This window comes from Akanthomyces muscarius, assembly GCF_028009165.1.
Source record: "Akanthomyces muscarius strain Ve6 chromosome Unknown contig_15, whole genome shotgun sequence".
In the NCBI taxonomy this organism is placed as follows: domain Eukaryota; kingdom Fungi; phylum Ascomycota; class Sordariomycetes; order Hypocreales; family Cordycipitaceae; genus Akanthomyces; species Akanthomyces muscarius.
Window position 1 is genome coordinate 144,220 of NW_026611615.1, and position 14,510 is coordinate 158,729.

The following is a 14,510-nucleotide window of genomic DNA, read 5'->3' on the forward strand; positions in this document are numbered from 1 at the left end:
AATGCCGCGAATATATTGCCCGCATCAAAATGTGGTTGGCAGCCTCGGGGTTCGCGACGACGGCACTTGATGCCCTCGCCCGGAAAACACCAGAGACGCCGCAATTGCCGGTTTGTGGCGTTATGCTGGCAAGCTGAGCAGAGCTGGGACGAAGCCCGGTCCGAGCGACTACAGGACGCGTAGAATGGTAGCCTCGTCGCCAGCCTGGCCAAATATGTAAGCATGTTTTCCGGCCATCCGTACATTAGATGAACCCTTTGGATCGGGGACGCGACACGTCGTATGTGCGCCTACGTGGTCTACTGAGGAGCATATGCCGAGAGAGCAGGCAAAAGGTACCCCCGCATCTACCGTGCAAGAGTCTCTGTGATTGACTGGAGGAGCGTATGTTTTTCTTGCAGGATGGATGCCACGAAGCTTCCGCTGACATGTGGTGATCTGGTGCTTGCAGCTCTGAGGCGTCGGGAATATTTGCAGAGATTTGTCGGCGAACGGCTGGTCACATGAGAATCGGTCCAAAGAATCAATGAATGGAAAAGGGAGTGAAAGCGAATATAAAATCTAAGATTGCTCCAATACAAATATGATGATTGCCACTCACTTGAGAGAACTTCATCAATCATCCCATCAACAACGCCTAGCGGGGCGACAGGCAAGTACTACTGTACTACGCATGGTTGTCTGCTGGCCCCTGCTCGTTGAATATCTCATGTTGCTGTTGTATTATTTCTCTAGAATAAACACCCCCCTTGGGTCACAGTAATCAACGCAGGTTCCCGCCCACATGGTTATGTGCTCGTCTGTTGGCCCGGGGGTGGGGGAAACTCGCGGAGGACGAATTGCGCAAAGTGCCCACAGCGCCACCATTGCATCCTAAACAAATACGAGAAAATTCTAGCTGCGTAAAGTGGCATCTATGAGATTGCTGTTGGTTTTTTTTGGCACCCACATTCGCGCAATATTCGGACCAGAGCTTGCCCCTTCTCGACGTCAAGGAAGCACTTGGTCGGCACGCCAACCCAGAAAGAAACGTGAGCCGGCTGGCCAATGCACAGTCCGTTGAGACTCAATCGTCCCAGTTCCGTGGATTCGGTAAAGTGGATTTTTGGGTCTGCGTTGACAAGACACTGACCGGTTGTCTTGCTGTAAGCAGCGACCATGGACAAGGCGTCGCCGTTGGGACACCTCGCCAGCAGCGTATTCATAGGATCCCTGCGCGCCTCGAAACTCCAACAGCTTCCAGAACGCGTTGGATGGTTTTAAGATTGAAATATTACAGTGGAATGAGAAATTACATATGTTGGCCTACTCAGTAGTCAAGCTCTTTGAGATAATCTGGTGGTAGGTGCATATCGCTAGTTGAAAATTGGACACCTGGGGTAGTTTCCACAGATGCCCCAAGCTGTCTTGCATGTGCGTTGTTTTCAAATCATCTGCACGTCATTACCAGTCATTGGCTAAGCTTCTTTGGAGGGGATGAGAAACGCCCGCATGGGATTTGGAATCCATGACCGTAAACGCCTTCGATCGCGGAGTGGGAAATTGGGCATGGGTTCAGAGACAGCAGGGCTGCGAGCATCGTGGCGTTCGTTGTGTGTGTGATTCTGGGCTTGATGGTTCTGACCCGAGATTCCGGGTTGGACATGAGACCGGGTTTTGACGAAAGAAAAATTGCAAAGAGCAAAACGGCTCTCAGAAACGGCTGTTGAAGTTTTTGAATTACTGGTAAATTAAATTCAGACATGTCTTTGCCGTAGCTGAGAGGTACGGGTACAGTTTCCCCCATCACCAGTTGAACGTTGGAGTAGCAGCCACTAGTACACGCAAGACACAACTAAAGAGGAACAATTGAACGCCGGCCTGATGATCGCTTGTACAGTCTTTGGGCTGAAAACACTCGGGAGTAGAGTAATCAATTTAATCTTTTTGTGCTACCCGTATGACGAAGAAGAACCTGTCCACCTGTCCAAACGGCAAAAGTCTTCCCGATAATTTGCGCTACGCAAGCCACTTCCTATTCACTCGACAACGCGATAGGCCAGCCGGCCACTAGCCATGACGGTCTTAATGTCCCCGGACCCAGGGTTTTGGATGAGCGTGAAACATCCACTTGCCAGTCCACCAGAGCTCCAGCCAGTCATTGCAACTGTGGCGCTTGCCAGGCCCATTGCCGTGGGTCGATCTCGTCCACCGGACGCTCGGTTGCCCTTTTTCCCAAATACCCCTGTTGGCCGAGGAGGGCCCTTTCTGGCGGCGGGACCTCCTTTATTCTGCAACCGCTGGTTCGCAGAACTGACATACGTTGCTGGGTCACATCTCGGCTGGCGTTCTCTCGTGCGGCCATTGTGATTCCGAAGATTGGCGCAGCAAAAGCAAGCAATCATCAGAGCACCCGTCATCGGAACACCCGCAATAACAGCTCGATCGGGGTGATGCAGAGCTCATCCGGTCTCCTTGCTCGCATGAATCTGTGCACATGGGGCTATTTGAAGCTTACGTACGGAGTTTTCAGCTGCTGCGCTATCAGCCACCATCAATGCAGCCAAAGTTAGTTGCCAAACTCGCAACTACGAATTGTTGGCCTTCCCGCAGAAGTTGGATCCAGCATGTCCAGCATGTCCGAATACTGGGCGGGCTCGCCTTGGAAAAGTCGTATTTCGGCACTTGTGGAATCTGAGTCGCGGATGTCTGTGCCAGATTGTGAGCCATTTTGCCTGGAAGCCAACTCGGCAAAAAAAAAAAAAAAACTCATTTGAGAGGGCAAGCCACAGACTGGCACCCTGAGCCACTGAGCTTGCAGGGAAGATGCTCGTAGCTGTGCGGGTTCAGGTGGGTGATCGGCAGGCCGCCATCCATCCATCCATCGCATCTTGGAGTAATTGTCATCGGAGGGGACAAGAGGAGTTTGTGGTGAACGGACAATGAATGTGATGCTGTAACCTGCTGTTGTGGTGAAACGGCCAGAGAAACAGGACAACCAGGTTGACCACGGAGCGGTAGGTGCACTGCAGCAATAGACAAGCATGCTGCAGGATTCGTCTATGTATTGATTGTGCCATGACTAGCTAGTGGAAAGAGAATTCGGCGTGCTACCAACGAAAGTCACACGCAGTACACAAGCCTGTGGCCTGCGCCGGTGGATCAGCTGGCCAAAGTTCGTCATCGGTTGCGATGCCACAGACCAAGACCAGGGTGTGATGAAATCCTCACACTTCTCGGCGCAGCACAGCGAACGTGCAGAAGGCTCTTGTGCAACTAAAGGTTATTGGCTGCTGAAGAGCAGACAAGAGAGCCACCAGGGCGGACCCCTTCTCCATGGAAGGGCGGGCCAAGAAGCAAGCCACGAAGATTATTCACTGCACGGCGGTTCCCGTATGTACTCGCCCAAATTCTACGGAAATCTGCAGGTGGAAGAGAGGGCGCTCTCGTTCCGTCGGCCGCCAGCGGGAAGAAGCTCCCGACAAGCAGGCAGAGGCCATGTTGTGTGACGGGTATTTAAGATTGCAGCGCGGCCATGCATCCGCATGCAGGACCTGCTTTTTCTGTCTCTGATTCATGAACCTCTGAGTCAAAAACGCGGAATTCGACAATGAACGACAAGAACGGGCAAGCCCGCATTGCCCAACTACACGACAGCAGCAAGCATTGCCCAGATACGTGTGCTCGTAGACCGCTTTCCGACAGCATCCTTTTTGTCCAAGCGGCTGCAGAGCTGGACATGCATGATGAACTCTCTGGCCGATAGACGCGGTCCGTGAGCCCTTCTAGCGTCGCGCTAACCTGGGGCAAGCTTCAGGCTGTCAAAACGTGTCAGATGGCGCTATTCGCAACGCTGGACTGGTCCATGATGCAGCGGCGTCATGCAGGTGAGGAAACCCCTGCAGCGCAGAGCAGCAGCAGCCCGGACCAAGCCATGACAGCGGCGGCGACGGCAATGGAGGCAACGGACTGCGCCCCTCCAAGCCATCACCGACTCGAGACTCGAGGCTTTCTGTAGCGTCGCGGGGCGGCGGCGGCGGCGGCGGCGCTCTCGTCTGTGTTGAGCCAGCCGACGCCCAACCGGGCTTTTTCCAACCAAGACATTGTTAAAGAGAGTGCTTAGAGAAAGCCAGCCTGTGCGTCCGTGTGGAACGTAGAGACCCGCTCCGCAAAATGTCGTCCCCTTGGCTTTTTGCAACTATTTCGCTCTGCTCTCCATTACAAGTCCATTGTGCGCATATGGCTGGCACCCTGCTAATGGGACTTCCATCATCAAGCCCCCCGTTTTGCCCTTTGTTCTCTGGAAGGCTTTAGCCGGCAACTGCGGAAAACGCCCAGGTACCAGGGGGGTTGGCAGGGCCTCATCCGGCTAGCTGCATCTGCCACTTGCATCCCCCAACGGCCAACCGCCCTCGTAAACTAACTAGCTAGTCAAGTAGTGCAGTGTCTAGAAGCAACGGCACTCTCATGCGGCGCTGGTATCCTGGCTGCCGGCAGCTTTTATTGGCGGCGTAGGCCGAAGCCACTCTTGAGACCATGCAGGGGCCGTCTTTGCTACACTTGCTGTGAGAGTTTTGTCACCAACCTGGTGATGCACACTAGCCGGGAAGCCCATCTAACCAGGGGGGGGAGATACGCATCAGCACCTGTGAAAGTCTAAATATCCGTGCCAAGTCCCACCCAAGCGTAAAGTTGGTGGTGGGACGAAACGACACGACAGGGCAGCCTGTAGATCGAGGAGGGTATTTCTCATCTATCCGCTGTCCGTCCACCCCCCTGGTGCTCTCTGTTCCACACTGCGCAGCTCCCATTTACATTAAAGAGGTGCCCGTATCTGCGCTCTCCTCGCCCGACCCCCCGTTCGATCCGGCCAGACCATTTGACCTGCTTCCCCCAAAAAGCAATATAAGCTTGCAGATCCCACACATGAGAGCTTGCTCTCGTTGAGAGCATTGTGGTGCTTGTCGGCACTCCCATTGCACTAACACCATGGGCTTCCTCGCCTTCTTACAAAGGCGGCAAAGCGACAAGACGTCGCTTTCCAGCTCGCCGTCTACAATAACCCTGCAGCGCAGTACGAATGCCTCGCCCGATTCCTTTTCACAGCCCACATGGATTCGCTGACAACCTTTGTGCTTAGGCAGTACTTATACTTTGCCGGCGGCCTCAAAATTTCGCAGCCGAAGCGACGCAGACCTCGTGAGCCGCAACAGCACGTACCGCCAGCAATTGGCCCACGAAACACAAGCCGAGGCTTCTGGCCCAACACCACCCCCGACGGCGGCTTCGAGCGGAGAGTCCCCGCGACCGTGGCAGAGCGAGACGATCCCCTCTTCTAATTCTGCCAAGCGACTGTCCTCAGCGAGCTCATCATACTCGGACTTATTACTGCCACGGACGAGCACAGGGCCCGGCACACACACCTTTTCCGCCGCGGGCCGGCACGTCGATCTTTTAGATGCACACGGGCAGATTGGGCCTTCGGACTTTAGAGCCAGGCTACAAGCGTCCGGCTCGCGCGATTACGGCGAGGACGTGGCCGAGCGAAACATTGGACAAAACGGCCTGCTTCTGGGAAGCCCGGCCGTGCAGAACTTTTACGCCACACGGTCAGCGCAGGTCGTACCGCGGCGGCAAAACACGAGCGCGTCCAAGTACCGCAAGTACGCCAATAAAGAAATCATTCTTGAGGACCCAGAAGCCGAAGACGCATACCGGCCCAGCTCCCGCGCTTCGAGTCTCCACACGGCCCGATCGCTGCCCATTACACGAGTTCGGGTGACGTCCATCTTTGACAGCCCCGTGTATACCGAGGCGCGCCGCGCCAGTGTCGCATCCATAGGGCTTCCAAAGCTGGAAGAGGCCAGCAGCAGTCGGAAGGAGGTGGGCGCGGAGGAGAGCGACGATGCCTTTCCGCCGTCGATTCCTCGCTTCCGCCGAAGCGAGGCAGAATCGAGCGGCGAGCGTCCGTCGTCGGCTCTGGGCTCCGTCCGCCGCGCACGCCAATCCGTGGATGTCATGAGCGCATACCACATGGGCGAACCCATCAAGGAGGCGCCTGTGGAGAGAATGTTTGGCGAAGATGGCGTCAATAAGTGGCCTGCCTCACGTAAGGCATTCTTTACACCTAGACGGAAAAAGAATGGTCCAGACTAACAGTGCTCTAGGTAACCAAAGAAGCAGCCCGACAAGTCACCAGCAGAACCTGTCCATCGAGAACATGCTGCGCTGGCGACAGTCATTCGGCGACGTGGACGAGGACCAGCGATCCGTCGCGACGGAGCGCGCGACAGACAGCCGCGCCTCGCAAAGGCACTGTTGGTCGGTCGCGTCGACGGAGCCCACGGAGCGATCCGACGTATCGAGTGTCAACCTCCGCCCTGTCAGCCGCGCCACGGCGACCACGTCGGTGGACCTTCGCTCCCTGATGGATCTCGACGAGAGCTGCTGCAAAGCGCGGGCGAGCTACGACATTGACCGCGCGCAGCAGGACGACGACGTGGAGAGCTGCTCCATCACCACGGACGGATCCGACGTCGACGCGTTTGTGGAGAAGCGCAAGCGGCGAGGCACGCCCGAAGACGAGGCCCTGCTCTTCAACGAGTCGGGCTTCTTCACCAGCGGCGGCGGCGCACTGCCCGGCCTCTTTGGCGGTGCTGCCGAGACGCAGAGGCAGCCGACCAAGCCGGCCTTGGTCTCGGACGGCAAGCGCGACAGCAACCAGACGCTCAAGGGCCACCACACTGACGCTGCTACGCAGCAGTCACTGGACATGCTGATCCCGCAAGACGCGCGGCCCGTGTCGCGGCTGGGGTCGCCCGTCTGCCCGGAACTGCACGACGCGGCAGCGCTCGAAGAGGAAGACCGCTGCTCGTCAATCGCCACGCCCGAGTCCGTGTCTGGCGGCGCGTTTGTCCCGCAAATGTACCTGACGCAGCGCCAGCGCCTCCTCGCGCTGGGCTTCGACTACGACACCGACGACGACGACGACGCCGAGCTTGCCGCGCTCGACGACAGCGCCGGCCTCGAGGGCAAGGACAAGGCGACGCAGCAACGGCGGCAGCTGAGCTCGTCGCCGCTGCCGCGCCTCAGCATCATCGTCGAAGCGCCGCCGGCGAGCGAGGAAGGCGATGCTGCTGTCGCGGCTCGTCGCCGGAAGGAGGCCAAGAAGCTCACTCGCAGCGGGGGCCCCCGCGCTCGTCTCCGCCGCGTCGGCACGTCGTTGGAAGACGAGGGCGATGGTAACCTGGCTGATGTGGAGTAGATGGGCAAGTCACCACCCATCTACAAGCTACGACTGCAACGCGGACTCGGAGAGGAGTTTGTTGATGATTACGAAAACACAGCGACTCTGACGTCGCACAATATTCATTATTTGCTTTGTGTTCCTTACTTGTTTTCTATTGGGAAGACGTTTGGGGGAAAGGGAGGAGGGGACTCATTTGAAGCAGCAGCTCGTCCAGGCAGATATTGGCTGGGTACGATGTACATATTTTACGACAGTGGAGGGCATTTTGGCAAGGGTTTACTTTTTCGACTGGTACGTTCTTTAATCTAATCATCTGGAGGAGGGAGGGCTTTTTTTCTTTCTTTTCTATATGGGACTATGCACGGCGCGCTCTTTGGACGGGCGCCAAGGGGTTAGAAGGGGAGGACATCACACACACACGCTGCGAAGCAACAGCTCAATACCAATTTCTTTTTTTCTTTCAAATCACTAGCAGTTTTACTACAATTTACGCAATCAATCTAAACTCTGCCTTGGATCAATAATCAATCTTTTGCTACTCACAACTCACGTACTATTTGTGTTGCACCCTTCAACCCCTTTTCCGAGACAAGACCAAAACTCAGTCTCGACCAGAGACGTCGCAGTCACACTTCATCTCCGCCCGATACTTGTCCCGACTCATGCCCCGGAGATCCCGCAGCGCCCACGACGCCGCCTTGCTCTTGGCCTCGATGCCGCTGCTTGCCTTGGCGTGCCAGCGCACCTCGCCGTGGACCATGAGCGCGCAGATGCAGTCCTTGGCCGTGAGCGCGAGCAGGCCCATGCGCGACTCGCACGGCACCTCGTCGACGCAGAACCGCCACCGGCTGCACCCCAGCTGGTTCTGCAGCTGGTGCGCCGTCTGCGTGATGATGTGGCCGGGGCCCAGGGCGTCGTAGCCGTTCATGTCCGCCTCGAGGTGCGGCTGGACGAACCTCTGGAAGAAACCACGCACGACGTCGTAGTTGTACTGCGCGTCCACAAACATGGCCCCGATGAGCGCCTCGACGACATCGGCGAGGAGCTTCGGCGGCCGCGTCGCCAGCGTCCAGTAGCCCTTGTTAGCCGCCGGCCGCCCTTGCTCTGCGGCAGGGTCTTCAGCCTTGTCCTTGAGGTAGTTGAGCTTCTCCTCAAAGCCCTTGATCTGCACGGGCACCTGCGCGTCGGCGCTCAGGATCTCGCGCTGCAGTCCCAGGTCGACGCAGAGACAGCCGAGAAACTGGTTGCTGATGACGCTCATCTTGCGCTCGGTAAGCTGCTGCGGGCCGGCGTCCGGGTGCGCGCGAAACAGGTAGTCGACGACAACCATGTCGAGCAGGCCGTCGCCGAGAAACTCGAGCGTCTGGTAGTTACCAATCTCCTCGCCCTTGCACGAGGGGTGCGTGAAGGCGCAGCGCAGCAACAGCGGCGACCGGAACCGGTAGCCCAGCACCCCGGCCATCCTTTCGACCGTGGCCCTGACGCCGGCGCTGCCAGGGCTTGCGTGCCAGCTGGGCGCGGAGAAGCCGGCATAGTAGTCGGAAAAGAAGCCCATGTCGTGGTTGGGGTTGTTGACAACCTTGGTCACCGCTTTGACCGCCTCATCCATGCTGCCGTCTGAAACGGCACCCATGTAGGCCGCGCCGATGATGGCCTCGCAGACGTCGGCAATCGTCTTGTCTCCCACATTCTGAATGACCGTTGACTTTGCCGGCTTGCCCCGCTTCAATGGCAGGTTGGGGTACCATGTACGTCTGTCGAATGAGCCGGAGCGGATGTAGCTCTGCAAGCCCAGTTCCAATGCCGTGTTGTACAGGTTCTTGTTGCAGACCAGCAGCATTCTTTCTACGTGGTGCTCAAACTCATTGGCCCCAGGGTTGCGCGTGTACAGCGCAATTGTGGTTGCCATTTTCAGAAAGGTGTCGCCCAGAAACTCCAATCGCTCGTAATTGCGCAGTCCACCTTGCTGCTCGTGTTCATGATTGACCTCCTCGTCATCAGGATCAACCGCGTTCTTTGTAAAGGCCTCCAACATCAGCCGAAGAGGTATGTTTAATCCCAACATGTCACTGATCTCTGCTACTATCAATGCAGTATCGAGGCGGTAGAGAACAGATGGAAGTAGCAAGGCTGCACGAGCAATATCAGCTGGAATCGGAGAGACTTCCAAACATTGGAGAGTGATGACACATGGTTGATCTTGTTTGGCGCTTTCTACGTCGTCGTGCTCCAAGTAATTTCGGCGCAAAGATAACAGCGTGGCTTTGTACACGAGCTGCTCGGTATCAAAGACGATTTTCTTTCGATGCGGCAGTCTTGTGCTGCAACTGTACTGCATGATGGACCTGTCTGATGTCAAGTAGCCATTATTTCTATGTTCAGGAACTCCCGCGTGGGTTGGATCTGTTGCTCGCAGAGCAGGTTCAATCTCGTTTGCGAAAAACTTTCTGGATCCGTCATGCGGATCAATAACAAATTGTTGCCGAGGAATGTTACCATCGTCAATCACTGGCCTTTGAGCCATGGACAGGACAGCCTGCTCTAATCGCTGCCAGTCAATGCCTCCCTTCTCTCGCTGATACAGAGCCACGGACGCAGGGGCAAAGTAAAAAGGAATCTCCTCATTCTTGGCATCAAACTCCTTACTGAAGACATGATCAAACAGGCAGAGCGTAAATGCCGACAGATTTTGCACTTGCTCCAGTGACACCGTTGTAGGTCCACCAGGTATCAATCTGGCCGACACGGTGACATTTGCCGTGAGGAGAAGCTTGATTGGCTCTATATCCGGCAGTTTTTCTCGCGTCAGTAATGCAAGGGGCGTGAAACCTGCAGATTCGGGCTGTATTTCGATAAAGGTCTGGAACAGCTGTGTGGGTAGCTCGGGTGGTAGCGATGTCCACACTTTCGGTTTGATCAACATGGTGTGTTCTTTCGTTTTTTTCTCGCCAAGTGCCAATCGCGCGTTCCGCATTCTCGGCAAGTTCTTCTTAAAGGTCGGCTGGAGATTTTTGTTGATGCTGCCCGACTCGATCAGGCGCACGCATGCCTCGTACGCCGCCGCACATCGAGCCCTCATCTTGCTTTGCTCTATGCTTCCCGTCGTGGACTTGAAGGGCGCCGAGTCGGGGAGAATGACCCAGCACACAAAGTTGCTGCCCGGGGCCCCAGAGACAATGTATTCTGGAACAGGGCTGGTGTTGGTGCCCTGAGCCAGTGTGGACACGAATCTGGCGAGTACAGTCATGCTGTTCTGCTCAGAGAGTGTGGCGGTATCCGCGACGAGAAGCTCCTTTGAAGGTGGTCGCTCGTACAATCCAATCTTTCGGTCTGCCGGCAGTCTCTGACAGAAGGAGCGAAGAGACTGTGCGTCAATCATGACGTTTTCGAGGCGACGCAGATGAACAAGATTATCTTTTTCCATCATTGTGATATAAACAGACGAAGCTTTTCTGGCGCGACCTCGGGACTGAATGTACTGAATGGCGGAAACACAAATGTCGAATCGGATCACTAGGTCGCACGCAGGAATGTCGAGGCCTTCTTCGGCTACCGAGGTCGCAAAGAGGCAATTCGTGTTGCCGTATTTGAAGTTGTTTAGCTTCGTCATTCGCTGTCGCTGGGAGAGATTTGATAGAACTGTCGATTTTGATAAGCCGACCTGCACCTGTTAGTTGAGTGACTTGCACTTAAAAACTGCCGTCACAAACCATAAAGTCGCCAATCATGCCACTTGGAGCAATACCAGGCTGAGCAAAGTAGTCTGCCAGCATCATGGCCACAAATTGCTCGTCCACAAAAACGAGGCACTTTGTCGATGCGCTCTCTTCGAACGCGGCGCATAGAATCTCTCGAAGCACAGAGAGCTTGGACGAAATGGCGCCTTCCTCCGTTGGGAGGGCGGTGAATTCATGATTGTCCACCAGCGGCCGAAGACTCTCCAACGCATCGGATGCCGCTTCCCACTTATCGTAGCTAAAGTCGACTCTGCGAGACTTGGCCGAGTGTATGGCCATGCTCTTCATCACATCATCCGTAAGCAGAGCCTGCCAGAAGCGATCAGCGCACCATGGACCGAGCACCGAACCCATCTTTACGGCGCACTGCACAAAGCTGTTGAGCTTCGGAACGTGGCGAGCAAACTCTTCGACGTTTCTCGTCAGCTCTGTGTATGATTCTTCGAGGCGCCTCAGCGGTTTGTAGAGGCGCAACTTCTCCTTTTGCTCGCGCTTGACCCAGCCAGCCTCGAGCACCTCGTCCGACACGGTCGCGATTTCGCTACACATGAGGCTTTCCAATCTCTGCACTGCCGTGTCCATATCTATAGTTCCTGTATCGACGGGCGAGGCAGTAAGCCCCAAAATTCGCGGCTTGACGTCACTGCCTCGCGGATAGTATCGTTTCATGATGGCGGCGTATGGATGCTCTTTTTTCGCGTGATGCACCTCGTCGAAAATCAAGAGATTTATTTGACTCATGCCGATGAAGCCATGGCTGAGACAGTCAAGAAGGATCTGCGCGGTGCATACGACAATCATGTTCTCGTCAAACTGCTCGTCCCAGTGACCTTGGGCTTGCTCCATGGGTTGCAGCTCGCCGTAGAACTTGGTGACTGAGTACGGCAAGTTTGCGCGAACCACTTGGTACTGCTGCACGCACAGAGCAACTTTGTCGACGACGAAAAAGGCAGTCTTTCGCATGCAGCCGTTGGATCTGTTCTCCATCTCTTGCTCCAGAACGTGGCGTAGAAGCATGATGGCAATGAGGGTCTTGCCCGAGCCTGGCCACAGTCAACAAAGCGTTTAGCAATTGCGAGTTCTTCATTACATACCAGTGTCTAGCACCACGAGTGTATTTTTGTTCTTTGCTCTCTCAAAGAGCTCGTTCTGGTACTCGCGCGGCGTAACCGTCAGCGCGGACGCCACGGCAGCGGCATCACTGAGATCCTCTGGCGGCGCACTCAGAAGAGGGCTGATCCCATCGTCGTCATCTCTCGCTTGAATCTGGAGCCATCTCTTGAAGACGCTGTTGTCCTTGATCTTCTGCTTGGAAGGAGGCTGGCGCGAACGGGCGCTCTGCGAAATCATGGCGGCGTTGCAGTGCGGCTTAGTCGATTGATGTTGAAGCTGAGATTGAGTGCTTCCCATTGAAGTGGCTGGAAAGATGGTTAAAGCAAGTTGTATGTCGTGCAGGATGTTGGGTAGCAACTGGTGGTGCACCAGTCACTGCATACGGCCCAGGCGTTGGACAACAGCCGGCGGCCTGCAGTCGGTGTATCCAACCCCGGTTATCATCAGTATGTTTGCTCTGAGCAAAGTTAATGTTCTCAAACAGTGGAGACTTTTCCATTCCGAATAAAGAATCTGAACACCCGTTGGAGTCCGCCAATCATGCACCTCTTTGCATGCCACAGGTGGTGAACGACCACCTGACCATGTAGCACCTAGCGGGTAAGGGGAGGACACTTACTACGTTGGATTCATCCACATGTAGTTATACCTGTATACAAGGGCAGAGGAATGTTTGCATATTCAGTAACTGGGCCAAGCTCTGTTACTAGTAGTTGTCTGAATGCATGCACCCGGTAGCTTCGTTTGCAGCCAGGTGGCGGCGCGACTTGAGCCCGACATCAGCCAATTTTAGAAGTGCCAAACGCAGCTTGTTTAAACCAAGAACTCATTCATTCATTAGATGACCCCAAACTAAGACTACCAAGATTCATTCCTCATTGTGACCCAAAACCAAATTCCGCTCCATCGCCAAGTCGACAGCCACCCCCGTAACGCTATTTCCCCCAGTTCGACGTCAACGACCGCCTCGAAGATAAATAACCATCTCAATTAGCACCAAGTCTCACTCATAGAAGACCCCATTAAATTAACAAAAAAATCCCGAATAATTTATCCAATTTTGATAATCATCTCGGCCGACGTGGCGTTTTCCGCAAACGTGGCGTCCCCAGCCCTGTCCGCAAAAACCACCTGCTGCACATTCCGACCACTGCCCGTAGCTTGCTCCTTCACGCTCTGGAACTCCTCCTGCAATGTAGAATACGTATACTGTGCGTCTTCGGCGTCTTCGTACCAGATGCCCGGCTGCGGGCGAACGGTGGTTGCTTCAAAGGCATAGCGAGCCCGCTTTGCAGTCGCGGCGAAGCGCGCAGTGTTGGCATTGGGCGCATAGTTGGCAACGGCCGCCACTCCCATCTCTCCATCCCGGGCTGGCTTCTTCGTATTGATGCGATATTTGGCAGCTGGCGAAGTGTTCGTGGCATACCACACCTGCTTTCCCTTGAGCCTTCGAGGCTTCTTCGCGGTGGCTGGCGGAGTCTTGTAAACCGTCGGGGCGGTGATGCGCGCGCGCTTCTTCTTGTGAGGGTCTGGGGCGTAATCGGAGTCGCTGTCGTCTTGTCCCGTCTTGGTTGTTTCGGAGCTGTTGTCAAGGTCCTGAAATTTTCGTTTGCGTTGATATTTCCTGGGCCTGCGAGCCACCTTCGCTGGAGGTCCTGCCCCGTCATCACTTTCGTCTTTGTCGTTTTTATCCGCGGGACGTTTCGCAGTTTCTTGCGCAGGAATATCTTGATAAACGGTGCATTGATCTGTTGAAGTGGATGTGGGACAGCCGGCGGCGGCGGCTGGCTCCGGTTTCGCCGTGCCCGGGTCGAGGATGGCTTCGCTATACACAGCGTGTTCTTCGCTGTCCTCCATTGTGACATTAAGCATCTCGAATGTTTCCTGAGAGAGCTCTACAGGCTCCTCTATAACCAGGGATCGCTCGCTCTGGCCTTCGTCTTCTTGGGATGCCTTCGCCTCGGTGGTGTCTGGGAAGCAGCCGTCGTCGTTCCCGTGGTTCCAAGCCCTGTCCAGAAAACTCGCGTCAACAGTAGAAATGGGTAGTCCGAGCTCAAGCCTCGTGCTGGTAAATGACCCCGGGACCGTCTCTGGATAGTGGCCGTCTGGAAATCCTACTCCGAAGTGGCCGAGACCCGCCACTGACTCTTCAACGCCCATGAACGGGTCGTTAGCAGCGCGGCGCCAGCAGCAGTTTTCAGACGGATTCGGATGCCAGGGGCACTGCAGCAAGTCTTCCAGGCTCGGTCCCGTCTCGACATTGGTCGGCAGCGCATCGACAAGCTCCATCCCTGCTGGTGGCGGGTCGGGAAGAAACCATGGATCGTCTGCCAGGAACATCGTCCAATCAATCATGCCTTGATCCATTGCGATGCCAATGGAGAAAAACCAAGGCTCCAAAAACTGGAACAGCAAGACACTGATTCTGAAGC

General features: G+C 55.5%; 3 protein-coding genes across 3 annotated transcripts; 1 reads left to right on the forward strand and 2 right to left on the reverse strand.

The window, feature by feature from the left end:
• Nucleotides 1-4,968: 4,968 nt before the first annotated feature.
• On the forward strand, nt 4,969-7,243 carry LMH87_007779 (uncharacterized protein; the record flags this gene model as incomplete). The annotated part of the gene is made up of 3 exons (XM_056199408.1): nt 4,969-5,053; nt 5,120-6,088; nt 6,147-7,243. The coding sequence occupies 3 exons, from the start codon at nt 4,969-4,971 to the stop codon at nt 7,241-7,243; spliced, it is 2,151 nt and encodes a 716-aa protein (XP_056057645.1).
• A 586-nt stretch (nt 7,244-7,829) lies between these two features.
• LMH87_007780 (uncharacterized protein) lies at nt 7,830-12,315 on the reverse strand (the record flags this gene model as incomplete). The annotated part of the gene is made up of 3 exons (XM_056199419.1): nt 7,830-10,889; nt 10,939-12,008; nt 12,060-12,315. The coding sequence occupies 3 exons, from the start codon at nt 12,313-12,315 to the stop codon at nt 7,830-7,832; spliced, it is 4,386 nt and encodes a 1,461-aa protein (XP_056057646.1).
• An 813-nt stretch (nt 12,316-13,128) lies between these two features.
• On the reverse strand, nt 13,129-14,445 carry LMH87_007781 (uncharacterized protein; the record flags this gene model as incomplete). Its single annotated transcript, XM_056199430.1, has 1 exon — nt 13,129-14,445. One exon carries the CDS (start codon nt 14,443-14,445, stop codon nt 13,129-13,131), a length of 1,317 nt encoding a protein of 438 aa, XP_056057647.1.
• Between the last annotated feature and the right edge of the window lie 65 nt (nt 14,446-14,510).